We start from the raw sequence: 26,933 nt of genomic DNA, 5'->3' as shown, positions 1-26,933 counted from the left end.
GAAGCTTAACCTGAATAACATTTTCAACGTTTAAGTGGATCTGTTAGGGCATTTCCTGTGATTTGGAAATAACACATTTTAGAGAATTATCATACCCCCCCCACCCCCCACCCCCACACGTTCAGCCTGACGTCTGCGCACCATTGTGACGGCTCGCCGATGAATCCAATTAAATCGTACTTTATTCCTCACGTATGGTTTGCCAAATGACAAACTACACACCTTTTCTTAGACACTCTGTCTGACAATCGCAGACAGGATTATTGTGCGAAAAAATCTGGCGACCGATTTAGCTGCACGAGTTGTGTATTGTGTGCATCCTCAGCCCACTCCAATATGTCTAGTTTGGCTCGGTAGACTCAGTAGACAAAAAAAAAAGGTTCTTCAAACTAGAATAAAGCATTATATCAGTTACAGTGAAGATACAGAGAATTGAATTTTCAATTGATATATAAACATTGTCTCATAGCAGCTTTACAGAGATATGTTCAGTGCCTGTAAGTTATAGTGGCAACACCATGAGATGCACGAGGAAGAAACCTTGAGAGGAACCAATGAGGATCAATAGGGGCCTTTCTGGCAGGTCAGTGGTTCATCCTAAAGAGTTGAATTTGGAGCTCGATAGCTGGAGATCTTCCACTCCATCCCATGTAAAGCATTACTTTATGGAGCTGGTTTTGTGCACAGGGGCATAGTCATGCTGGAATCAGGAGGTCAGGGGTTCAGCACTGCCACTGTTGGGCTCTTGAGCAAGACCTTTAACCTTCTGTGTTCCAGGAGTACCGTATGACTGTGACTTCAATTTTCAGAATCAGGAAGCGCTTTAGTGGCAAGTATGTTTGCACTTACAAGAAATGTCAAAATGTCCGAGTTAAATAATAATAAGTAATAAAATAATAAAATGAAAATACAGTTTATGCAAAGGAAAAGTCGTCCTATTCACCATCAGCGATATTGACCTGATTAATATTCTTTATAATGCAATAAATACAATCTTCAAATCTCCTCCCTCTGCAACGCTAAATGTTTTGTCTGCGGAGTGCAGAACGCATTACTTCACAATGACACACTCGAAGAATAAGTGGCTGGCACCAGAACAATGTAGGTGGCAGGACAGATTTGTGAGGGAGTGCGCTTCACGATATTCTCCAGAATTATCATTACGCGCTGTTTATTTGTCGCGCTTTTAGTGTAGCACGTTCGCAGAAAAAATGAAAAAACTAAGACGGGGGAAAAAAAAAAAAAGTTGACATTTTCTCACGTTCTTACCACTTCGTGTGATTCACTGTGAATCATGTGGGCTTCTCTTAATATGTTCTCTGCGTTCCTGTAGAGTGAGTCAAACGATAATCAGTGGGCATTAAGGGGATTAACAGATGAGATTAGGTTGACATTTATGCACACTGTTGAGGCGTAAAAATTTTTTAATATCCTCATTAGGTTGTGTCTTTTTCTTTGTTCAGGTCGTTGTTTATTAAGTTTATTAAGTCAGGATCGCTCGGATATTAGCCGTGGTGTAAAGAATTTGAGTAAATGTACTTCGTTACTCTACGAAAGTTCATTATTGGCTACTTTCCAGTTTCAGAATTAGGCAACTTTTTCTCTTAACTATATTTATGATTCCGTATCTCACAAAAGTCCACAGGAGCCAAATCTGGCGAGTAGGTCGGGTGCGGAAGTGAGATCACGCGGATTGTTGTGCACGACCGACGATCGTTATGCACGAGTTGTTGAACGATTTCAACATTTTTGTTGGTTGCGGCTTGTCGAAGGTCCTCCTGAGCTCTCACAGTCTTCCAACGATGTTATATAGAACCAGTTACGTAGCACTAATAGTCTCGTATCTACTGTATACTTTTTACTCTACTGTATTCCAATTGACAATGAGGGTCACTAATTACATTCTGCACCTCTGTTGAAAAGGTCATTAACACTCCTCGACTGGCATCTGCTGCCTGTGAGCGACTTTTTAGCACCGCTGGCCTCATTTTTAGTCCATAGGGAAAAAAAAACAAAAAAAAAACTGAAATCACATCAAATCACATTCAACTCTAAATATTTTATTTGACTTTTTTTAAGATAGTTAATTTTGATTTGTCCATTGAATACTAATATTCCTTTCGAATATTTTGTGACAAGATCCCATCCTTTTGTTTGCTTTTTGAAAGTTTGCTTTAGTACTTTGTCTTTTGTTTTTCTTTGTTTCACAATTTGAGTTGTGTTTTGGAAAATAAAACCTCGCAAATCACGTGTCGGCTTTTCGTTAGCGTGTCTTGGCGTTTTGATAACTGGCGCATCTTTGAGCCTACGAGTCAAATGAAAAGACTTTTACTCAAATCGAATAGGAATTGGTGAATTTGAACTTGTTTGGCAGTAACATTTACTCGAGTATGATTTTTTAGGTTCTCTTTACACTCTTCCTGAGTGGTGTCACGTCTTTCTTTTCTGTCTAGAATCAGCCATGTGTCTATCTTTCAATCGCAGAACCGCCGCCAAGTCTGGCTTTCAAAACGGTATATTCCACAGAGGCTGCCCTTTTGGCCATCAATGAGACGTTTCATGCTGGTAGATCTGCCAAACTGTCATCAGTCCTTGACCTTTCAACAGCATTTGACACAGTCAGCCACAAAACTCTCTTGTCCATCCTTATGTGGCTAGGAATTCATGGCACAGCATAACAATGATGGTTCTCTTCTACCTGGGTCATACCGTATGACGTAAGGGGGATCTATACAGTATCTGCTCCACAACTCTCCAAACCTCAGTACTCGGTTCTTTTCGTTTTTTTTTTCCCTTTAAACCTGATCGAATGCTATATGGAGCAAGACCCTTTAGTCATTCTGTCCTCCCTCACACATTTTTCCACCCAGATCTCATCACGTCTGGCAGACATCACGTCACGGATGACACATCAGAAACCATTCCTCCCATGTGATTCATCTTCAACGCCCAGGATCTTTTGATCTCCACGGACAACTTTTTGGTCTCACCGTCTGACACTGAGCACAACCTTGGACAACTTTTTTTTTTCTTCTTCTTCATAGTGCTAATTTGACATGCTCATGTCTATATCTCCTAAAACATCAAACAAGATTCATCTATGTGAATCCACACAGGTCTCTCAGGTGCCCATTCAGTGCCCAGTGTCATTTAAGAGCAGATTACTGCGACTCGCGTTTAACAGTCGTTTAACTATTTAAAATAAGGCCACGTGTGTTGTGTCAGATTTAATCGTGAATTTTTACCCGTTCTAAAATTACCGTAAATTAATACATTTCAGGTTTTTAAAATTCAATCCACATACGGACAAATATTGACGCTCTATGTTATGCAAACGTATGTAGTGGAACCGAACTCAACATAGAGCATGACGACAAAATATTCTTGTCAATGGTTTTAAAGTAATGATGGTGTTTAAAAAAAATCTTCAGGACACCAAACGAAACTTTTGCCGTGTTGCCGCGGGGACGGTTTTGAGTGCCGGATCCGTGCGTCGTGGCGGATTTTGGTGCGTCGGTAAAACAAAGGTTTATTGATTTAAAAAGATTTTTATTTTTATTTTTTTTATATCCGAGTAAAGAGATGACGACGTGAATAAATGTGCGTGGCATTGGTTTTTATTTCGCCTGGTTTATATTGAATTATATTTTGAATACAAAATGAATGCACGCTGCATTAATCGCGTGTTTATAAAATTAGTGCCGTTAAAAACGGATTCGCGTTAACGTGTTATTAACGTGTTGATTTTGACAGCCCTAATATATACATAGATACGCGAATTTATTAGAATTTATTTTTACAACACTAATATAAATATATATATACACACACACACACAGATATTTATACATATATATATACGATTATGATTATTCATCTCTGCTCTTGAAATCATTCCAACCAATTTCATCTGATCCTCCACACTCCCAGGACCAATCCCACCTGCTCTAACAGTTCCTTTTTCTCTCTATATATGAATTTCCTCGGTTCATTTTCCAGGAAAATATAAACAAACGAGTCATTTGCGAGCCTCTGAACAGGAGGAACTGTTACTGGAACTGAAGTTACATCATGTCAGATTAATGAACAAATGTAAAACAAGTGTGGTTTGGACATCTCCATCAATACTCCAATACTCATGACCTTTTTTTTTTTATCACGTAAGCGTCATACCTGAACGTCTGCAGGATAATAAATACTAAGCGGAATAAATATATACAAATCAAATCGCTCAGAACTCAGCGTCGCTATGACAACAGCTATCAGGCGAACAAAACGAATGACACGATTCTGTGTAATGCCTTTTTAATAGGATATATTTCCAGACTCGTTGTTTGAAAGTGTTCGAAGTGCTGCTTTTAAAGGCATTACGCACAATAAAAAAAAATGATAATAAAAAATCAATGAAAAATGATGTGAATTCTACAACCAAGCCACGTCTAAAAAAATGTTTTTTTCTTCTCCTCCCTCCCTTTCTCATTTTTCTTCTTCCAGAGATTGGTGGGGAACACAAATCCCGACAGCGTGGTCTATCACAAACTCAGCCGAGCCATTCGAACTCGCTTTGTGAAATTTGTTCCTCTCGAATGGAACCCCAGTGGCAGAATCGGGCTCAGGATCGACGTCTACGGCTGCGCATACAGTGAGTAGCTGATGAGAGATGTGCAGAGATGATTTTGTTTTTTGTTGTTTTTTTCTCCCACCCACAGCACTCGGAGTCACGCACTTCACGTGGAATAGCTTTCGTTTTAATCTGATTAGAGACGAGCCGTCGAAATGGGGCTTGGCGCGGCCTTGCTAAATATATATCGCGATGCTTTTTTGGTGAGGGCGAAAAGCATTTTTTCTGAATTTGGAACGCTCAATGCACCCCAGCCCTCATCACCTCACCTCACCTCACCTCACCTCACCCTACATCAGTACCTGAATGACTATAAATCTCCACAAATACCCTCCAATATCTAGTGGAACATCTTCCCAGAAAAGTGGAGGTTACTCTTTAGGGGGGGGGGGGAACAGAGCTCCAAAGGGCTAAAATGCCCTACTTCAATGTCATTCTGAGGGATTATTGCTCTCTTGATACACTATACTATATGGTCAAAAGTTCCATTCTACATTTATTCCCCATTCGCTTTTATAATAACCTCCACTCTTCTGGGAAGATGTTTCACTAGATTTTGGAGTGTCCTCATTCAGAGACCAATGTGTTAGTAAATTCAGGGAACTGATGTAGGTGAGATGAGGAGGCCTGTTGCAATCAGCGTTCCCATTCATCTCATTTCATTAGGGTTAAGGGTCGAATTCAGAGCTCTACAGCAGGCCGTTCAAGATCTTTCACTCCAACCCATCTTCATAAAGCTGGCTTTGTTGGTGCACATTTGATGCGCATGGGAAAACTCCCTGATACCGCATCCAAAGACATTGTATACAGTCGTGGGCCTCCAACTTTGTGGGAACAGAACCACATTTAGCTGAAAAACTCAGGTCAAAGGTTCTATAGGGTTGGAGCTCTATAGCAGGAGATCTCCAACTCCAAAGCATATCTTCATGGAGCAGACTTTGTCCACACTGTCATGCTGGAACAAGTTTGGTTCTTCTAGTTCAAGGGAATATTTTATGCCCATCCAAATACTTATACAATTGTGTGTCTCCTTTTTTGTGGTTATAGTGTGAGGAAGAACCACATACGCCTGGAAAAGTCTCAATACTTGTGCCCGTACTGTATATTGTATGTTCTTCTTCCATCTTTATAGCACCATTTGCAGTTAAATTTATCTTTCAAATATCCGGATGAAATCCGAATTCTTGTTTTTTCCTCAGAGTCCTTAGTATTTCTTAAAAATCGCATTAAGTTATATAAATCACACCCGCTGCTTTTAATTGAACGTTGCTTTTTAGATCAGAATTATCTAGAAAAGCGCCCACGCGCACGTGTTTTTAAAGCGAACGTCTCTACAGGAGCCTGAAGGTTTTTGCTGCTGAAAAAAGGCAGAGCAACAAAAGCACCAGTTTTTTCCATGTTATTGGGTTGTGTATCGTGTAGCACGTAGATGAATAGACGAAGGACAGACGCTGTTGCTTTTCAGTTCGAGATTTTTACCGAGTCAGGATTTCCAGTCCAACCGTTCGACTTAGTGTTTCATAATTTTATTTAATTTTTTAATTTTTTTTACAAGTGCTTCATGTAAAGGATATAAAATGAATGACTTTATATTTGTAATAGCCAAATGATGCATATAATAAAATACGAGAATTGGGGATATTTGGGAAAAGCCAAGAGGAATGATGACTCAAGCAATGTTATCTTCACTCATCGACGCTGAAGTTCTACACAAGATTGGGTTTTGGAGCTTAAGATTTGTGTGTTTTTGGACATTCCATATTTAGTCCCCGTTTGCTATTATACTAAGCTTCGCTCATCTGGGAAGATGTTCTAGATGTTTGCGGAGGTTTTTGTGCTCAATCATTTAATCATAATGTCAATTCATCTCCAAGGCAGTGGAGGACAGCGATGACGTAAACGTAATTCGTTCCTGTACTTAAGCTTTTTTGTCGTATCTGTACTTTACTGAAGTATTTCAATTTGAGGAGACTTGAACTTCACTACATTTCAAAATCAAATATCATTTAACTTCAAATGAAATCAGTCATTCTTTATTTATTTATGAGCGGATACAAACTTAACTGGTCAAACACGCAGCAATCCACCAATCAGGATCGAGCGCACGCTCTGTTTTGAACTTGTTTGGATTGGCGCTTGGTGTATCTACTGATCACCAACATACGGTTCAACATCAAGTGGAACATTTAGAGAGGAATAAATGATGAAGAAACCACAGACTTGAACTCGTCCCAGCGCACGTGCACGTATTTTTCTTATAAGTAGTTGAAAAGAAGGTTTTGTGCTCATGATAATTGTCATAGAAATCAGTGTTTGACTCATTAATATCATTCTAATAATAGTTCCGTGTGCTGAGAGTCACATTCGAGTCTTTACACATAAACTGAGGTAATTAAGTAAAGAGTCTTGTGACAAAAACGATCATAGGAACGTTAAAGTTTTAATAAATCAGTACTTTGGATACTCAAGTACATTTGAAGGTCAAGTTAAAGGAAGTAACTTTTACTGGAGTCATATTTTATGTTAATATGAGTTAATAAGGTTTTGAATAAGGTTAGGGTCAGAGCTTTACAGCAGGCCACTCAAGATCTTCTATTCAAACCCAAATCTTTATGGTGGAACAGGTCTCATAGTTTAAGTGAATGGAAAATTCCATTCAGAATCCATTCAGAAAAATGGCTGAAAAATCCAGGAGTTCAAATACTTTTGTCAATACAGTATGGGATGAATCAGGATGCTCTCTAGGATGACTGTCTTACTGCTTTGGTCAATTATTTTCTTCAGCACTTATATTACACTATTATACAGTATAATGGATCATATATAAGTAAAGAAACTCTCATTACTGTTGCCTAAGTGACCATTCGTGCACATAGGTGTGACCAGTTGAGCGAGCGAGATGCAGTTTAACAGTCTAGTACAGATGTGCACCTGCAAACATTCGCCTAATGAACATATGGCGAGCTCATTCGTAACCGGCGTGTGCCTTCCTGTCATGAAAATACAAGGCTCTTGAGTTTTTCTTTCAGCCAAGGCTTCTGCTGGTACACATCTTAATTGCGTTTTAACCTAAACGAGCGTGGAAAATTGTGCGATTGCGTTGTCGAACCTAGATTTCGAAATCTAGCTTTGAATTGTGGTTCAAAGAAGTTTCTCTGGAAAATCCTCAAGATCATAATCGGCTTTTTAAAGTGAAGCAGTGTGTTCTAAGAAGTTCCCTGGATACCTCTTTCCTCTCTGATTAGCGCTAATAGCGACACCTTCACCAGAACCCCAGAGCGTCACCGTGCCAGCCGAATCACGACCATGTGACCATGGAGTATAATTCTAAACTTTATAGACATAAGTATTGAATTGTCTGACTTTCCAAGCCATATGGGGTTCTTCTTAAAATCGTTTGTGTCGGATGTTACATTTTCCCTTCACAAGACCCAAACCTTCTCTAGCATGACGGTGCACAAAGCCAAGTCCATGAAGATCTGCTTTACATGGATTGGAGTTAAAGATCTCCTCCTATACAACTCTATTAAACACCTCGGAATGAATGTGAAGGCTGACTGGACCCCAAGCCTTCTCACTTTACCCAAAATCTAGTGGAACAACATCTCAGAAGAGTAAAGGTTCTTTCTGTAGGAAAAGAAAATGCCCCTCTGTGAACTTGTTCAGGTATTTCATACATATATTACATGGACAAGAGTACTGGGACCTTTTAGAACATCTTCCCAGAAGAGTGGAGGTTATTCTAACAGCAAATGGTGACTAAATGTGCAATGGGAAGCTCAGGTGCCCACAAACAATGGTCCATATAGTGCAAATGCTTGATCCATTTTGAAGGTTTTAGAAATTTATTAGGTTTCACACTTCGTGCTTTAATCAATAATGTGTTTTAAAGACCATTAACCCCTGAGCTTTATACACATTTTTTTATTGAATATATTTTTATTTTCCTTCAAGAACTCTATAATGCGTGCTATTCCGTTCGATTTTTAATACGTTCTTATGCTTCCGTGCAGAGTTCAAAAAAAAAAAAAAAAAAAAAAAAAAAAAGAACCGGCTGAATTTACGTCATCCTGACATTTCGAACGGCCGATAAACAGCCTGAAATCAGTGTGACAGGTGTCTCCTTGAGTCAGTTCCCAAGCACTAGTAAGATGGCACTTCCTGTACCGGCGGGCTAAAACGCCTCATGCATTTCCTGTTTTAGACGCGGTTCGAGCTTGTTAGAAAACGTTCTATTTTTTTTTTCTTTCATTTGAGAACTCCCACAGACCCAAATTAATCTTGTACCTTTAAGAAAGAACTCCAAATATCAACTCATTATGTGTCTAAATGACACACAGATTCAACCTCTTCCAAAATCCATGGAATTCCATAGGGGGGCATGAAGAATAAGCCTGAGTGCATAACAACGATTAGCGATTCGCCTCCTGTCACTGATATGATGATTGCAAGCAATAAATAAATAAATCTCCTCGAACTCTTCGAGGTGTTTGACAGGTTGTGACTTAATCCGCGTTTGAACTCGAACCCCTTCAAAGGGATGTTCAAAGTTAACTCTTGTGCTTCATTTCAAAGCCTCTATTCCGTCTTTGTTTTGCCCTTCAGAAACAACGCTGGCGTTTGCATTATTTATTCCGACAGCATTATCTTCCACATAAAAGTAAAACCTAGGCCACGTAAGTGAATATACAGTACGCTGTTTCTATAGGAACGGTTTACTGGGTCGTACTGGAAACATATCCGATATGGATTTCCAGTGGCGGTTTGTCAGATCCCGCTCCATATAGGTTTTAATATATTTTTGTTGATGAATTTGTATTATTTTTCAATCAGGGTCAAAATTTCCAGAAACTTTCCAGAAAAAAGACAATGGGAACTTGATATGGAAAATTTCAAGTTCCAAGAATTTATAGGAATGTTTCGGTCAAATGACCATACATTTATGACAATATTTGTGCACAGGAGACTCAAAAACGCTCGATAACTGAATATTTCATGGGAATGAAAGCAAACACGCGAGGTACGTATACACACGTGAATTCGACGTGGAAGTAGAGACAGGTGTGAACGGGAAACCACGTGAACCAATGACAAGACGGGGCAGAAACTTTACACAAACAAATGCATGGGGCAAGTCCCTAAAAGTGTGAGCCATTCGGCATTTTTTGGTTGCCAGTACCATGAAAACTCCAACTAGCTGTATTCTATGGGAGGGGGATTATATCCTGACAGTAAAAAAAAAAAAGACTATTGTAATATCATGTATGTGTGCATCATTTATGTACAGGATCTCTCCCTGAAACCTGAAACAACTGATACAAAAATATCAACCCTAGGTCTGAAATGGACTAGTCCTTGTTTGATACATTTGTAGAGCTTCTGGAGTTTGTATAATAAATCAAGGAATGATAATGAAATAAAAATTGACCCCAAACCCTATTTTCTCTCTGTGCTAAGAATCATATGTGGCGGATTTCGATGGCAGAAGCTCTTTGCTCTACCGGTTCAACCAGAAGTCCATGAGCACGGTGAAGGACGTGATCTCGCTGCGCTTCAAGAGCCGACAGACCGAGGGCGTCCTGCTGCACGGCGAGGGCCAGAGAGGAGATTATATCACACTGGAGCTACACCGTGGGAGACTAGCGTTACATCTCAACCTGGGTAAGGAGTAACTAGTTATTTTACAGAGAAAAATGTTAACATCGCACAGCTTTGATATCAAATCTATTATAAATTCAAAATAAGTATTAAAATATTCACAAAATGTACTAGAATCTAGAAAAAAAAAAATCCTACAACCTAGAAATATAAAGAACTAAGACTTGATTCAATTAAGGAGCAACACGAAACAGATGCACACACTAGGACAGCAAAGGGGCGGAGACAGGGGCGGAGACAGGTGCGGAGACGGAAACAAAATCGCAAACATGGTGTTGCTATTGGAAATATAATGCAAATGGGGTATTGTTGGGGGGGGGGGGGGATGTTTTTACTCCCAATGTTTATTCTACTAGTAATTTCGGTTGCCAAATTTGATATTTAGACTCCTGTAGCAAAACTGTAGTTTTCTTAGTTTTCCAGCATAATCATACATCCAAAGTAGGGTTCCAAAGTGTCTCTTTCTCTCTCTCTCCATTTATCTCTAAATACTTAAGATACTTTATTTTAGACATCACATGGAGATTTTATAGAAATAGTTTAAAAACCCCTATTTTTGAGGTCGAAACCCCTTTTCAAGCTGTTTTCTTTTTTTGCTGATTTTCACAGTTTATTATGCATTTTTTCCCCCTCTAAATCAAATAAAGTCTCGGCTTTCATGCTGTGTCAATACTGTTGTGAAATTTGCGCTGCAATTATAGATTCGTGGCTGTCGAGAAAAAAAAAAACGAGATAATGGCTCCGCTATTTCGGAGGAGAACGCCGCAATTAGCTGCGGATGAAGAGATGTGTGTGAGTGTGTGTCGCGTCACACTTGGCTGGGGGGGAAGAAAAAAAAATGCTACTGACACCTTATGCCTTAAATAAAAATATACTTGGAACGATCGAAGCGGTTCAGTGGACGTCTTGTGTAACAGCAGGGGAACGAGTAAGATCAGAAACATTAGAGGTCATACTGTACATGTACCATGGTCAGTGTGAACACTGGATTGGGATTGTTGGACTGGTCCACAGGTTGTGTTCTGCATCAGGTTTAATGTATTGTGAATACGTGTATATATATATATATATATATTCTGGTAAGTGATTCAATTCAATGTCAAGATTATTTCTATAGCGCTTTTCTCTCAAGCAGCTTAATAGAATGTCAGAATTATGGAACCAAAATTTTTATATAAGTGAATTATGTGTATTTATGCCTGATGAGCAAAAACCTGGGGCGACTATGGCAAGGAAAATCTCCTTTAGATGGTATGAGGAAGAAACCTTCGCAATAAAGCTCTAAACTCACCCCTTTGGGATGAATCGGAACGCTGATTTCACCCCAGGCCTCCTCAGAACCTGACTTTGCTATTATGGCTGAATGAGCACAAAGGGAATGAAAAAGAGCATTCCAAAATCTAGTGGAACTTCTTCCCAGAAGACTGGAGGTTATTATAAGTATAAATGAGCACTAGATGTGTTCACAAAGCAGACCTTCTGCTCAGGGTGTCCACATACGTTTGCTATATAGTGTATAAATAATGTTGGGGGGGAAAATCCTGACCCTGTGCTGTCCTGTTTCTCGCATCCATCTTTCTGTGTGTCAGATGATACCCGGGTGAGGTCGAGCAGCGGCCGTATGGTGGTCACACTGGGCAGTCTGCTCGATGACCAGCACTGGCACTCGGTGCTCATCGAACGCTTTAACAAGCAGGTCAACTTCACCTTGGACCGACACACACAGCATTTCAGGACCAAAGGGGACGGAGACTCTCTGGAGGTCGACTATGAGGTAGCTTTCCTTGTTCTTGTTTTTATTTCTTTTCCTTTGCAGGAGTGGAGCCGATGCCAGGCAAAAAAAAGAAAAAAGAAAGAGCAAACTGTACTTTTGCTGATGTTGGAACATTATCTACAGAATTATTCAGTAGAAATAAAAATCTAAATCTACCACCTGGATATTTAGTATGTCAGGTTTTAGATTTATTACAAGTAAAAACTATTCATATCTGGATAGAGAGAAGATCTATCAGTCAGGTAGATGGATGGATGGATAGATGGACAGACTGACAAATTGACAGCTCAGTCATGAGATCAAGATGTTCAACTTTTGTTCATACAGTTATGCACAATGTGATAGATGTGATGGATCAGTCTGAATTTTTGTCCTCAAAGCTCAGCTTTGGTGGGATCCCACTCCCCGGAAAGCCCGGAACGTTCCTCAGACGGAACTTTCACGGCTGCGTGGAGAACCTCTACTACAACGGCGTGAACGTCATCGATCTCGCCAAGCGACGCAAGCCTCAGATATACACAGTGGTAAGGAACGTATGATGTTCAAACTTATTCGAACCAGAGAGCTACAGTATGTTAAATAATGTAGGGGGGGAGGGGACTGAGCGATTTGACTATATTTTGAATACAATTATCGCCATCAGGATTCATTTTCACCATGGCAACCGGCAATTAGTCTGGATTCTCCGTGGCTCCAAAGAGCAAGAGACTGTCTCGTAGCAAATTGTCCGCACGTCCGTGTTTTGCGAGCAATTTTGCGAAAATGGCCGCTTTTATAATCGCCCGATCCCCATTCACTTAACATCCTTCTGATGTAAATTTTACCGGCGACTTCAACAATAACGTGGTCGGCTCGTTCAGACCGCCATATTCATACGGTAATTACGCTCTACTGTCAGTCAGGAGAACGTCGAAAACGTGTGTCTGGCTTTCGCGGTTAAGCGAACAAGCTAGTTAAGTCATTTTCAAACAAAAAAAAAAGATAAAGGAAGAAGAAAAAAAGAGAGAAAGTGAGTAAAAGGCTGGTCGAACTGGCAGGTCTCGTGAGCGAGCAGGTCCTTTGAGGTCGTAGTTCCCTGATCTGGGATCAATGAGGTACCGCTAACCTTTTCACGCTTATGTGAGCTCGTGTCCTGCGGATATGCTCACAGCAGAGCAGTGGCGCTGACATTTATACAGACCACCTGCCCTCCACCATGACGCCGGTCCATCCTCCCCGAACATCCCAAACGCGTTTTTTTCCGTTTTCTCTTCCAGCTGTTCTGAGATCCTTTAACTTGGATGTTATTGTGGATTCTCGAATTGCCGTGGCTTTTAGTCTATTATAAAATAATTTTCTTTTGGCTTCTCCCGTTAGGATGGTCGCCACAGCAGACCATCCGCATGTTTGATTTGGCACGTTTTTACGCTGGATGCCCTTCCTAATGCAACCCTCCCCATTTATCCGGGCTTGTGACCGGCACAAAGAGTGGCTGGGGTTGGTTTCCTGACCGGGGATCAAACCCGGGCCACAGCGGTGAGAGCGCCGCATCCTAACCACTAGACCACCATAAAATCAAAGTCATAAAACAGTCATGTTTCCCACACTATATGGACAAAAGTTCAATTGACCATAAGATGCTAATGCTTCTCAAACGTCCCATTTCACATCTAGTCCTCATTTGCTGTTATAATACTATAATACTAATCCACTCTCTTGGGAAGATGTTCCACTAGATTTTGTAGAGATTTGCCCTCATTCAGACACAAGGGCGTTAGAAAAGTTAGGTATGAAAAGTAGGTGAGGTGAGGAGGCCTTGGGTGCAGGCAGGCGTTCACGGTGTTCGATAGTGCTGGAGCTCTATGATCTAAGGTGATCTTCCAGTTCAAAATATAGAAAGCAGATCTTCGTGGAGCCTAAATTTGGGGACGTTTGGCGACATCTTGGAACAGGTTCTTGTATGGCTGGAAAAGTCAGCTGTGCCAATACTTTTGTCCATATAGTGCACCACAGTTTCACAAAGAATGAGGAAGCAATTGGAAAGATTTTTGAATGAACTTATGGACGAATTTGACGTAAAAAATCTAATCATGGGGGAGTGGTGGCTCCAGCGGTTAAGGCGCTGGGTTGCCGATCGGAAGGTCTGGGGTTTAAGCCCTGGTATCGCCAGGCTGCCACTCTTGGGACCTTGAGCAAGGCCCTTAACCCTCTATGCTCAGGGGGTCCCTTACGAGGGAAATATCAAGGTCTGTGACGTCGGAGTGACGTGGGGCCGCCTTCCCGTGGGCTCACCACCTGCAGGAGGGGCCGTAAGGGACGGTGCTGTGAGGATTGGGCAGCAGTCGAAGGAGGGGGCCTGCTTAGACTGCTGCCCCCGCGACCCGAATTACGGATAAGCGGGAGAAAATGAATGAATGATGAAAAAAAGGATGAAAAATCTAATCATTCAAATAGGAAATATATCGATAAATCAGCACCAGGATTCAACACCAAAAGCTTCATCATTAGTAGAAACTAAGGATGCGCATCTCCATATCTGAGGCCGATGCGATTTTGCATCATGATGCATAGCCAACGATATGATACTTTAAAGACACATATGATGCTATTACGATGCAGTGCGATCAGATTTCGGTTCGATTCAACATTTCAACAATATTTCTTCGGTTCAGACAGACAGCAAACCATCAACGTACTTACGTTGACCTCTAACGCATGGCCCTTTCACAAACACGCCTTTGTAGTGCAAAAAAATTTAAAGTAAATAAATCCAGATGTTTTTGTGTCTGCAGGAAGATGCAGCTCTACCTCTGCCATGTTAATCTGTATTTTATGTGACTCTCAGGACACGCTTTGGTCTGCTTAGTGTTGTCATAGTTACGGATTTTTTTACCGAAAGTGTATCCGGTGCGCGCACACATCTTTTATGATCGCTGAACCTTACCAGTAGAAACGCAACGTTAAAATGTTAATGGAAAATCAGCACCAGGAGTAAAAACAGCTTTATTAAGCTGTATAAGTAGAAGTGTAAAGCATGTGCACTCTCTCTCTCTCTCTCTCTCTCTCTCTCTCTCTCTCTCTCTCATAATTATTGAAATTGAGAATTAATTCTAAACCCATACATAAGTCAAGTTTATTTCTATAGCGCTTTTCACAACAGACATTGTCTCAAAGCAGCTTTACAGAAATCAACAGTTGAGGTGAACGATGTGTATTTATCCCTGATGAGCAGCCGTGGCGACTGTGGTGAAGGAAAAACTCCTTTAGATGTTATGAGGAAGAAACCTTGAGAGGAACCAGACTCAACAGGGGAACCCATCCTCATTTGGGTGACATCAAGAGTTTGATTATTGTCTTTAAACAATACAGAACACTGGAGAGTGAGAACTTACATGAGCACTGGAGTATAAGATTATGAGTAATGTTCTTTCTCCAGTCTCATTTGTGGTTATAAAACTAGGAGCTACTGGGCAACATAACAGAAATATGCAGAATTCTTTTTCCCTTTTGTGAAATTTCTCACTGGAAAGCACCGACAACAGCTTTAACTTGCCAATACTGGTGAGTTACCATTGTATAACAGTATAATCCACAGTTAGGTTGTTCCATCAGTATTGTGTAATGCACACCTCGCCATTTATTCGGAGTTGTTGATATTATTATAATAATTATTATTCATTAGAAAAAAAAACACCTGAACTCAAGTTTAAAAAAATAAAACGGTCGCTAAAATGATTGATGCCGACAAATACGGCCGAGTTTCGCCCCGCTGTCCTTTTCCGCCGTCCCCCCGTCGGCGTCTAATCTGACATGCCACTTGGCTCTCTTTCTGCCTCAGGGAAATGTGACCTTTTCGTGCTCGGAGCCGCAGCTGGTGGCCGTTACCTTCCTGAGCTCGAGCAGCAGCTTCCTGTCCTTTCCAGCTCCATCTCACTCTCCAGACAGGCTCTCGGTGCGCCTGCAGTTCCGAACCTGGAATCCCGACGGCCTGCTGCTGTCCAGCCGGCTGGCGTCCGACCCGGAACAGCATTACCTGTTACTTCACATCGACAGCGGCCGGCTCCGGCTCACGCACCACGCCTCGGACCTCAAAACGCTGGAAGTGTCGATCGGTAAGCGAACGAGTCGCCAGTTCATTAATACGTTGCATGTTTCTGTTTCCAGGACTGTGTGTCGCCAAAAGTATTGGGACACCAGAACCTTCCAGCTCTATGTAGTTCTTTCACAAACTGACACCAGAAAATTGGAGGTGCACAATAGCACAAGACGGCATGACATTTTCCCTCCACTCGAACTAGGAGACCCGAGGCTGTGACGGCTGATGATCTGGTTCGCATGGGTTGAAGTGGAAGATCTCCTGCTACAGAGCTCTCCCAAAGCACACTCCACAATCTAGGGGAAGCAGGAGATGGAAATGTTCCCTTCACGTGGACTGTTGTTCCAGACATGATAATGCCTCTTGTACATAAAGCCAGTGCTATGAATGTATGGGCTGGAGTGGAAGATCTACTGCTAAAGAGCTCTAAAGCCTATTGAAACATCAGTACCTGACTTTACTAACACAGCTGCCCACTCCAGAATTTACTGGACCTTCCCAGAAAAGTGGATGATATATATACACACACACACACAGTACAGACCAAAAGTTTGGACACACCTTCTTATTCAAAGAGTTTTCTTTATTTTCATGACTATGAAAATTGTAGATTCACACTGAAGGCATCAAAACTATGAATGAACACATGTGGAATTATATATGGAATTATATACATAACAAAAAAGTGTGAAACAACTGAAAAATGTCATATTGTAGGTTCTTCAAAGTAGCCACCTTTTGCTTTGATTACTGCTTTGCACACTCTTGGCATTCTCTTGATGAGCTTCAAGAGGTAGTCACCTGAAATGCTCTTCCAACAGTCTTGAAGGAGTTCCCCGAGAGATGCTTGGCACTTGTTGGCCCTTTTGCCTTCACTCTGCGGTCCAGCTCACCCCTAATCCATCTCGATTGGGTTCAGGTCCGGTGACTGTGGAGGCCAGGTCATCTGGCGCAGCACCCCATCACTCTCCTTCTTGGTCAAATAGCCCTTGATGCCTTCAGTGTGACTCTACAATTTTCATAGTCATGAAAATAAAGAAAACTCTTTGAATGAGAAGGTGTGTCCAAACTTTTGGTCTGTACTGTATATATATATATATATATAATCCATTTTTTCTTTTTCAGATTTTTTTTATTCCCTCTCCTCCTTTAAGGCAGAATAAAGATCCTTGAATTACATAAAACTGGATCGGATTCAGCGCTCGCTGTTTTGCGTATTAGAATAATGCAAATCGCCCATCACTTCGGTTGACACTGGCTTTGCAGAGGCTGCACACGTTCGAACGTAAAGGGGGGGATTTTAATATTAAACAATCTACGCGCTGACATCGAAACCGTCATTGAGATTAAACAGCGCCGGTGCTGATCTTAACCCCGTGTGCCCTGGCTCTGAGGCGGCCTAATTGAAAAGAAAAGAAAAAAAAAACTCTCGGCCTTGTCAATCATACTTGCACGAGGATCAGAAGTATAAATACGCTTTTTTTTTTTCTTCAACCTCTTTTCAAACATGACCTGAATCTCTGAAAGTGCTTTCGTGCCTGTACTTTATTGCGATTACAAAAAAAAAAAAAAAAAGAGCAAATCACGTACTTTCTGGCTTATCAGTCAGTTCACAAAGCCAGGCAGCAGCCCAGGTTTCCTTCTTTTTCTTCCTCTTAAGATGAATGTGAGGAACGTATGGTCATGGCAGCCCAGCCAAACAGGATTAGCATGTCGCACGCATGCATACAGACACACACACACGCGTTTTTCAACCCAGCGGTGAAGCGCAGTGCTTTCATAAGAAAAAATAAATAAAATTAAATAAAATCTCCATCTGTTGCCTTTTCTGGGGCTCATCAGATTTTTTTTCCTGTTTTTGCGGTGTCATGGGAATTTTCGGTGAAATTCAGAGCGCTCTGTAATTACGGTCAACAGGAAATGGAGGTATGGTGAGGGTGATCTTAGTCGAGGCGCACGCGAACGATCACAGTCGAGCGCTAAGCAGATGGCTGGCACAGGGGGGACCACCGACACACAGCAGCCACACACAGCTTGGGCGCCCTTCATGTGTAATGGCTGGACTTAATTAAATCAAATTGAGCAAAGGTTTTTTCTGGTGTGTGGGGGGGTGGGGGAGGGAGGGGTTTGTTTGTGTGTTGGGTTGCAGTGCTGTAAAACCAGTGTATCATCTGTATTATTATTATGATTATTATTATTATTATTATTATTATTATTATTATTATTATTATTATTATCATTATTAATAATTAATAATAATAAATCTAGTAAAACTATTAAATATTTTTGAATTGCATTTATTTTATAATAGTACAAATTTTTTTTATTAATTATTTATTATTAATATTTCATTGTATTTAAAAAATCATTATTAAATCATTATATTTATCATCACCACCACCATCATTAGTAGCTACAGTATTTCCATCATCATCTTCACCTCCACCATCATCATTAGTAGTAGTAGCAGGATATGCATCATCATCATCATCATCACCACCACCAGTTGTAATACTAGTATCTTCATCACCACCATCATCATCCTCCTTAATTCATTGTAGTAGTATCATCATTATTAGGAGTATCAGCATCATAATCATCCTCACCACCATCACCATCGTATCTTCATCAGAAGTATTATTATGTAATAGTAGTAGCATTGTATTTGTTTTCATTATTGTTGTTATTATTATTTAATCTGATGCACTTTACACTTCTAACAGTTAAGAAAAACCCTCACTTTCTCCTTTTCCTCATTGTGGTTTGGGCGAACTGTGAGCGTGAGTCGTGTAACCGTTCTACCGTCTTTGCAGGTCAACGTGTGAACGATGGTCTGTGGCACTCGGTGAGCCTCAGCAGCAGAGGTCTGCAGATCATCATGACGCTGGATAATGAGCCAGCTTCCACCATCCAGCTGGAGGACTACCTCGAACCAAGGGACAGTTACTACTTTGGTGGTGAGAACAAAACAAAACAAAAAAACAGAGATGAAATAAACATTATTCAGATATTAGACAATACTTGCACTCAATATTTGACACTTTCTAAAAAACTCTCGTTGGCCGAATGTGTTTGGACACCTGACTTCTCCAACCAGGTATGGTTCTTTCCCAAACTGTTCCCATAAAGTCTGAGGAGCACGTGAAATTTTTCCTTCTTTTAAATTACAAGACCCAAAACCTGTTCCAGCATGACAATGCGCCCGTCCACAAAGCCAGCTCCATGAAGATATGGGTTTTTGTAAAAGATCTCCTGCTATAGATCTCCTTACCTATATCCGTATCTGAATCTAAGCTGAAATTACCTCATGAATGAGCACAAACCTCCAAAAATATCCAGTGGAACATCTTCCCAGGGGAGCGGAGCTTTTTATAAGCGCAAATGGGGACTAAATATGGAATAGGAAGTTCAAAAAGAAGCACGTAGCAATCTAATACTGTGTCCACAAACTTTTGAGCACCCTTGGAGCAAGAATGATTAAGGGCCTCGATTAAGGGCCCAGCAGGTCCAGCTTCTGATCATTAACTCAGAGCTTTAACCATTGAACTTCCTTCCTTGCTGTTCCTCTGGGTGACTAGGAACAGAAAATTGTCTGGAAAAAAAATAGTTTTCAAAGGGGAATAAATACGAGGTAACACGTACTCCAAATTTCAAGAAATTGGTCCAAGACCAAAAAAATACAGCTGTGATCTACAACAATAGGTTTCTGAGCTTCACAAAAGAGGAAATGACTATTTAAAAAAAAGCAATGCAATGAAAATGTTCCTTTGGGAAGCAGAGTATCTTTGAGAATATCGGTACAGACGATTTCCACAGCCGAGGGTGCCAATATTAACGGAGATCGTCATAAATATATGACCCGTTTCGCAGTAAAGCGCAGGGACGGAGATACGACCCAAAATCCTGCAGCGTGCGTGCGAGACGACGCGACTGCGGCAGAGACAGACGCAGCGCCGATGCGATACAGCGAGGGCATTAAATATCACAACTGCAGTGTTTCTATTGAAGAAAAAAAAAATGAAAGAAAGAAAGAAGGGAAAAAAAGGAGGAGGAGGAGGAGGAGGAGGAGGGGGGGATTGAGAGAAAGGTCAACAGAGCCATAAAGAATTCGATAGCGAGCGCCACAAGACGACATCATCATTATCGTCATCGTCGTTCAACCCTTTTCGAGAATACTTTTCGGTGTAAATCAGATAAGATTGTAATACTGCTTTTTTTTTTAATCTGTATTCCATAAAACATCGTTCTCTTATCGTATATCCGGCGAAATGCCGGTGGATTTCTCAGAGGTTTGGATTTTATGAAATTCTTTTCTGAAAGGCAGAATCTGAAAAAGCTCGAACTGGCGGTCGTAAGACAATGCGACTTTGAAAACATAGGGATGCTAATTCTCCTCTCTGATTGTATTGGACGTCTTCGGATGTGGTCGCAGGAAATTGTCCCTTTTGCTTGAACCAGGTGACCCCGAAAACTGCGAAATTCACATGTACAGCATTTAGCAGATGCTCTTATGCAAAGCGACTAGCATTTTATTTATACAACCGAACAGCCATGGGGTTAAGGGGCCTTGCTCAGGGGACCCAGGAGGGGCAGCTTGGTGTGGGTGGGATTTGAACTCATGACCTTCAGATACAAAGTCCAATGCCTAACCCACTAAGGCACTTAACCAACACCCCCCATGACCATACCTCTGAGCACAAAGTCAGCTCCATGAAAACTCAAGGGTTCACATCCTTTTCTCAGGTTTTTATGGTTGTTCTCACTGAAGACATGAAATATCTGATCATGGTCAGGAAAGTAATAGATCAATAATTGAGATGTTGGACTTCTGATCAGAATGGCATGAGTTCAAATACCAGCACCACCAAGCAGGGCCCTTGAGAAAGGCCCCCTCACCCGTGACTGCTCAGCTGTATACAAAAGATCATTGCATGTCGCTGTGCATCCCCAAAGTTCGACTTTTGGCTCTTTTTAATATTAGTTTTAAGAGTGCATTTCATTTTTCACGTTTAAAGAAGCTCTATTTATTTCTAACAAAGGATCACTACTATAAACAGTTTATTAGACTCAAAATGAACTCGGATGCACGTCCTATCCATCACCCTCCTGACCCTGTGCTCAGACCGAGCAGATTTCTATGTCGACTTGACATACTTAAAAAAAAATAAATAAATAAATAAACCTCAAGCAGAATCTCCCAGCTGAGCGGTAATATCACACACATATCTCTAGTAATATAGACTTTCCTTGAATCTCAAACACCAAAGCATAAGCGCAAGATAAGCAGACATTCCCCACAGGGTTGGGAGTATTAAGTGGGACCCCTGGAGGCTGATCACTTAAAGTCGATGGAAATGTCAGATGTTAGAAGAAAAAAAAGCCGACACAAAATAGCACCATTTATTCAAGCGGTTCTCAGCTCGCGTTTTTTCGGGCCGTAATTACTTTCAGGCCTAGAGCATGAATTAATGAAGGTGCTCTTTAAAGAAGACATTGTTTTTTTTTTTGCCCGATATTATGTTACTGGAGTGTAAAATAAATGTTTTTAGTGTTTATTTGAAAGGATTATTGATAGGAGTAATATATTGCCAAGGACCTCAAATTGAATTCGTTAATGGGAATAAAAAAAAAATAAAAAAAAAAGGGCATAAAGAAAAATTTGAAGTATAAATGCAAAAGTAAAATGCATTATTTCAGTCCATTGTCTAATTATTAAAAGGGTTAAGCTGTGCATTTCACACCCAGGCCTTTAGTTGTGTCTAAATCAATCCGCCTCTTAATATATTCATTACGAGGCCACGGCTCTAGAAACCATCAATATTCTAGAGAAATGTAGTAGAACACACAGAAATCTCATACAGTGAGAATGAATTTTATTACTACAGCAGGAAACTCAATGAACACAATTCAACATAAAGTCTCCTTTCACTGGAGCCACAACTGCATATTAACCTCGACGAGTGCATTTTTTTCCTGGGGATTTGAAACGAAGGCAAATTGTGTGCTTTTCACGCAAAAGTTTAACACGTAAAGAAAAAAGAAAAAAAGATCAACAACTCAACAACTGTTTGGGTCGACCTTTTCTCAAGATGTCCGGCTTTTCTTTAAAAAGTCTGACTCGTAAAAGGGACCAAATTGTATTTTTTTAAAATGTCAACTTTTGATGGTTACAAATATTAATAAAAAAAAAAAAACTGCGTTAATAAAAAAAACGACAAACAATCTTAGGTTTTGCATTTCTTCCCTTTGATTTTACCGAAATCGAACCAAACGGTGACTTAAAAACCAATGTACGTACCGAACCGTGAATTTTGTGTACTGTTACAACCCTAATATATATATATATATATATATATATATATATATATATATATATATATATATATATATATATATATATATATATATATATATACAGTACAGACCAAAAGTTTGGACACACCTTCTCATTCAAAGAGTTTTCTTTATTTTCATGACTATGAAAATTGTAGATTCACACTAAAGGCATCAAAACTATGAATGAACACATGTGGAATTATATATGGAATTATATACATAACAAAAAAGTGTGAAACAACTAAAAAATGTCATATTGTAGGTTCTTCAAAGTAGCCACCTTTTGCTTTGATTACTGCTTTGCACACTCTTGGCATTCTCTTGATGAGCTTCAAGAGGTAGTCACCTGAAATGGTCTTCCAACAGTCTTGAAGGAGTTCCCCGAGAGATGCTTGGCACTTGTTGGCCCTTTTGCCTTCACTCTGCGGTCCAGCTCACCCCTAAACCATCTCGATTGGGTTCAGGTCCGGTGACTGTGGAGGCCAGGTCATCTGGCGCAGCACCCCATCACTCTCCTTCTTGGTCAAATAGCCCTTGATGCCTTCAGTGTGACTCTACAATTTTCATAGTCATGAAAATAAAGAAAACTCTTTGAATGAGAAGGTGTGTCCAAACTTTTGGTCTGTACTGTATATATATACACACACACACACACACAGTCCTCTACTTATGATGGAGATACGTTACGACGACCCCTTTGTAAATCAAAAATATGGTAAGTCGAACACGGTACTGATTTATACGCAACCTATAGCACATCGTACGCAATTTTTACAATTTTGTTGTACCGCTATTGTCATCATAAGATGACAAAAAAAACGAACCATCGTACCTCTGGGACAATCTGTATATTTATATATATATATGAGTGGATTCTATTAGATTGGATTCGACTTTGTCATTGTGCAAGGTACATGTACAGAGCCAATAAAATGCAGTTAGCATCTAACCAGAAGTGCCCTATTTACAATAATAAACAGCCATGTGATAAATAAGGGTCCATATATACAGGGTTGGGGCTGAATAATGTACTGGAGATGACACTCAAATGACATGATATAGTTACGCACTGAGTATGAATGCTGTATGATACACAGAATAGATTTGGGTGGAATATACAGTAGTGCAGTGATCAGTTATGGAAGATGCATAAATGCATAGCGGATAAGATTTTTTAGATGTTATGACAAAACCTGTCTTTGCTTATCTGTGTTCTTGGATAGAATCCTATCGCTGCTTCATACCAGGGATTATTGTTATGGATTACCAGGTCGGCTTTACTGATACGCAACACGAGCGGAAACAAAGTACGAGAAACTCCTGCTATTTGGAACATCTGACACCGAGTGGTACAATGCATGGTCCTCGTGTGGTGCGAACGCAGAGTGGACTTCTATGATCTATATCAGTCCTCCTGATGGTGAGAAAGTGCATTGGCGTTTATACACCCGTAGGTGCGATTCACACCCGCCGAGTCGCGGAAGACCGATAGGTGCGAAACCGCCGCGTCGAGACGCCGGATCGTTTCAGTTCGACACACATGACCTACTTTGTTCCCCCTTTTGAATTGTAAAAAAAAAAAAAAACAATTATAACGTGAACGTACTGTCCTTGGAAGTGTGTCCTTTGACATCCCTTAGATGGAGCTTGTTCTGACTTAAGGGAATAACTGTTCTCTGTCAGGGTCATGTGATTATAGGGCAAAAGTTTTTGTCTCAAGAGTAGCTTTTTTTTATGGACTATATGTATATATATGCTTATTCATACTGTTTTAGCTTTCGTGGATAATTAAAGTAGACTTCCAAAAGTTTTTGGACGCATTACTATACGATTCATCCATAATGTTCCACATAAGAACCTCCACTCTTTTGGGAAGATGCTCCATCAGACTTTTTTGTGGAGATTTGGGGTCATCCACAAATGAGGTGAAGATGATTTGTGGCAATACTTTTGTGGAAAGAACCACATTTGGTTGTTAAAAAAAAATTGGGCACCTTTATTACACATTTTTTGCTAGTTACAAAAAAAAAAAAAAAATAAAATCCAATCCCTATGAACAGAGCACACAAAGGAAAAAGTGTAAAACAGGTATGAGGTGCTGGTAAAGGCAATTTCTGTTGTATGATGTATTACAATGCCCTTGTATTATATTGTAGGGACATTTTAGCTAAGATCTGGCAACCCTGCCTCCCGACTTGCTTCAGGTCTTCATTGTGTGAAATTTTTTTTTATTTTTTTTTTATTTTCTTATTCATGCAAACAAATTGGAGTTTTCTCCACCTTTGGAGGTTGGAAAAAAGCTGGAGATCATCATCGACAGAAGAATGGATACAGACATTGCCTTAGTGTGTTGTTGAGTCAGAAACGTTAGAAGAAACCATGATTTTTTGGTGACACTTTTGGGGAAAGAACCACATATTGGGATGAAAATGTGGGTGTCCCAAAACTTTTGCCAACACTAGAGCTTTGGAGGTGGGATGCATTGAACCTGAACAGCCTGAACCGGTCTATAGTTTAGGGGCATCAGAAGAAAAAAGCCGTGTCACCTGCGGAGCGTGAACAAATCTGAGGAGCAGACTGAGAAGAGCGAAGGTTATATTTTAAGGTGTTAAGCATCAGGAGCTCAGGCACATACTGGAGAGCCGGGCCATGCGGAGAGAATTTAGGTGTCAGCATGAGTGCCTGAGACGTGACAGGAAGCCAAATAAAGGCTTGTTCTGTTAAACAAACAGAGAGATGTTTGGAATCATGGTGTTGCAGGGGAGTAAGAGTGATCGAAGAGTGATTATGTAGCAGATCTATGCAGGCCTAACCTTTAAGGCTTGTCTTCTCTGTACTTTGGTATTGTTTTTTTTTTGAAAGGGTAGAGATGTTGAGCAGAGATTCTGCCCAGCTAGAAGTAAAAATATCCTATACTACACTGTCTGTGTGGGCAGGAGGATTCATACACCTGCCTACCAAGTTGGAGGCTCACAATCATAACGGATTCCCTTGCATTAAATTTTCGCTTCTTGAACCGGAGGCCCAAACCTGTTCCACATATGGCAACGTCCCTGTGCACCAAGCGACGTCCATGAACATGCATCTCAAATGGAATAGAAGATCTCCTGCTAGAGAGCTCCGACCTCAACCCAATCGAGGGACGAATTGGAACGCCTACTTCACCCGGGCTTCCTCACCTGACCCACATCAGTACGTGATGCACCTTCTGGAGGAATGAGCACAAATCTCCAAAAGTGCACTCCAAAATCTTAGAAGAGTGGAGAAGAGGTATTATGAGGGCAAATCAGACTGGATGTGATATGTTAGGAATAAATCCTGGACCTCGTTAAAACAAATAGTGCTCCGTCCTCGGATTCGTAGAATTGTAATGAACTCGGTCGTCCAACAAGCAGGGTTGCCAGGGTCATGCCAGCAGGGAGAAAACATTTTTTTTGTTTGTTAAAAATAAGCTAATTCAGTTCCTATAAGCATAATACACAAAGGGGAAGAGAGGAGTAATACAGCTATGATGTACAAGAGCATTTCTGTGGTATGATGTATTACAGTCCCCTTGTATTATAACGTAGATGTAAGCGAGATGGGAATTGTTGGACTTATACCTGGCAACCCTGGCTAAAAACTTTATACGTTTGTTTCTATCGTTTATATCCGTGGTCGTGGAAAAGCCCAAGAGTTTTAGATACAGCTGCCAAATAAGTTGTAATGATCCCGTCACCTCTGCTCTGTTTCTTCATTCCTTTCATCAGCCTGCGATTCCTTCCAGACTTTGCTCCTGATCTGGCAATATCCATATCTGGGTGGTTGCACGTCAGTGTTATGAAGTGGGGTGTGTCTCAAACCAGCATCAGATCAGTGTGAGAAGATAAAAATGGTGCCAGATGCATATTTATAGAAGTGAAGACGTGACCAAAGTGAAAAAGAAGGGGAAAAAACCCTAAATAAATAGAAGCACCTGATGGCCTGAAGCGAAGAGCCGTACAATCATGAAGCAGAAACGAAAAAAAAAGAAAAAAAAAACAGTGCTTGTTTTTTTTTTCATTTCACTCCCTCAATTCTTGACTGTAATTACTGCCGTAATGCACAGAGTTTCTGACGGAATTGCCTTTTTCTCTTTTTCCTCTCTCTCTCTCTCAGGTTGTCCGGCGTCTCAAAATGGCTCTGCTTGTATGAACACTGTAATGGCCTTCCAGGGCTGCATGCGCCTCATCCTCATCAACAACCAACCCATGGACCTCATGCACATCCAGCAAGGAATTCTGGGAAGCTGGAATCAAATAGAGTTCGACATCTGTGGCATTCAGGACAGGTACACGTTTACATGCTATTATTCTTCCTATCGTATTTCTTGCGTTGTTTGTATGTGCGTATACACTGTTCAGAGAAATGGATCGGCACACGGGACTTTTCCAGGCATATCCGTTTTTGATTTTTCCCCAAAAAAAACCCAAAAATTGTACTAAGAATGT

General features: G+C 40.6%; 1 protein-coding gene across 2 annotated transcripts in view; it reads left to right on the top strand.

Annotated features, from left to right (window-relative positions):
- cntnap5a (contactin associated protein family member 5a) overlaps window positions 1-26,933 on the top strand; it is a 125,393-nt gene that overhangs the window by 62,300 nt on the left and 36,160 nt on the right. For both annotated transcript variants that reach the window (XM_083537231.1, XM_083537230.1), the window contains exons 4-10: window positions 4,495-4,642; window positions 10,079-10,282; window positions 11,869-12,053; window positions 12,434-12,577; window positions 15,871-16,144; window positions 18,942-19,085; window positions 26,602-26,773. In XM_083537231.1, coding sequence (XP_083393357.1) covers window positions 4,495-4,642; window positions 10,079-10,282; window positions 11,869-12,053; window positions 12,434-12,577; window positions 15,871-16,144; window positions 18,942-19,085; window positions 26,602-26,773 — 1,271 coding nt within the window. The remainder of the gene's footprint in view (window positions 1-4,494; window positions 4,643-10,078; window positions 10,283-11,868; window positions 12,054-12,433; window positions 12,578-15,870; window positions 16,145-18,941; window positions 19,086-26,601; window positions 26,774-26,933) is intronic.

This window comes from Silurus aristotelis (assembly GCF_946808225.1).
Source record: "Silurus aristotelis genome assembly, chromosome: 3".
NCBI classification, from domain to species: Eukaryota; Metazoa; Chordata; class Actinopteri; order Siluriformes; family Siluridae; genus Silurus; species Silurus aristotelis.
Note: the sequence above shows the minus strand (reverse complement) of the source record. Positions and strands in the feature narration are given on the sequence as shown.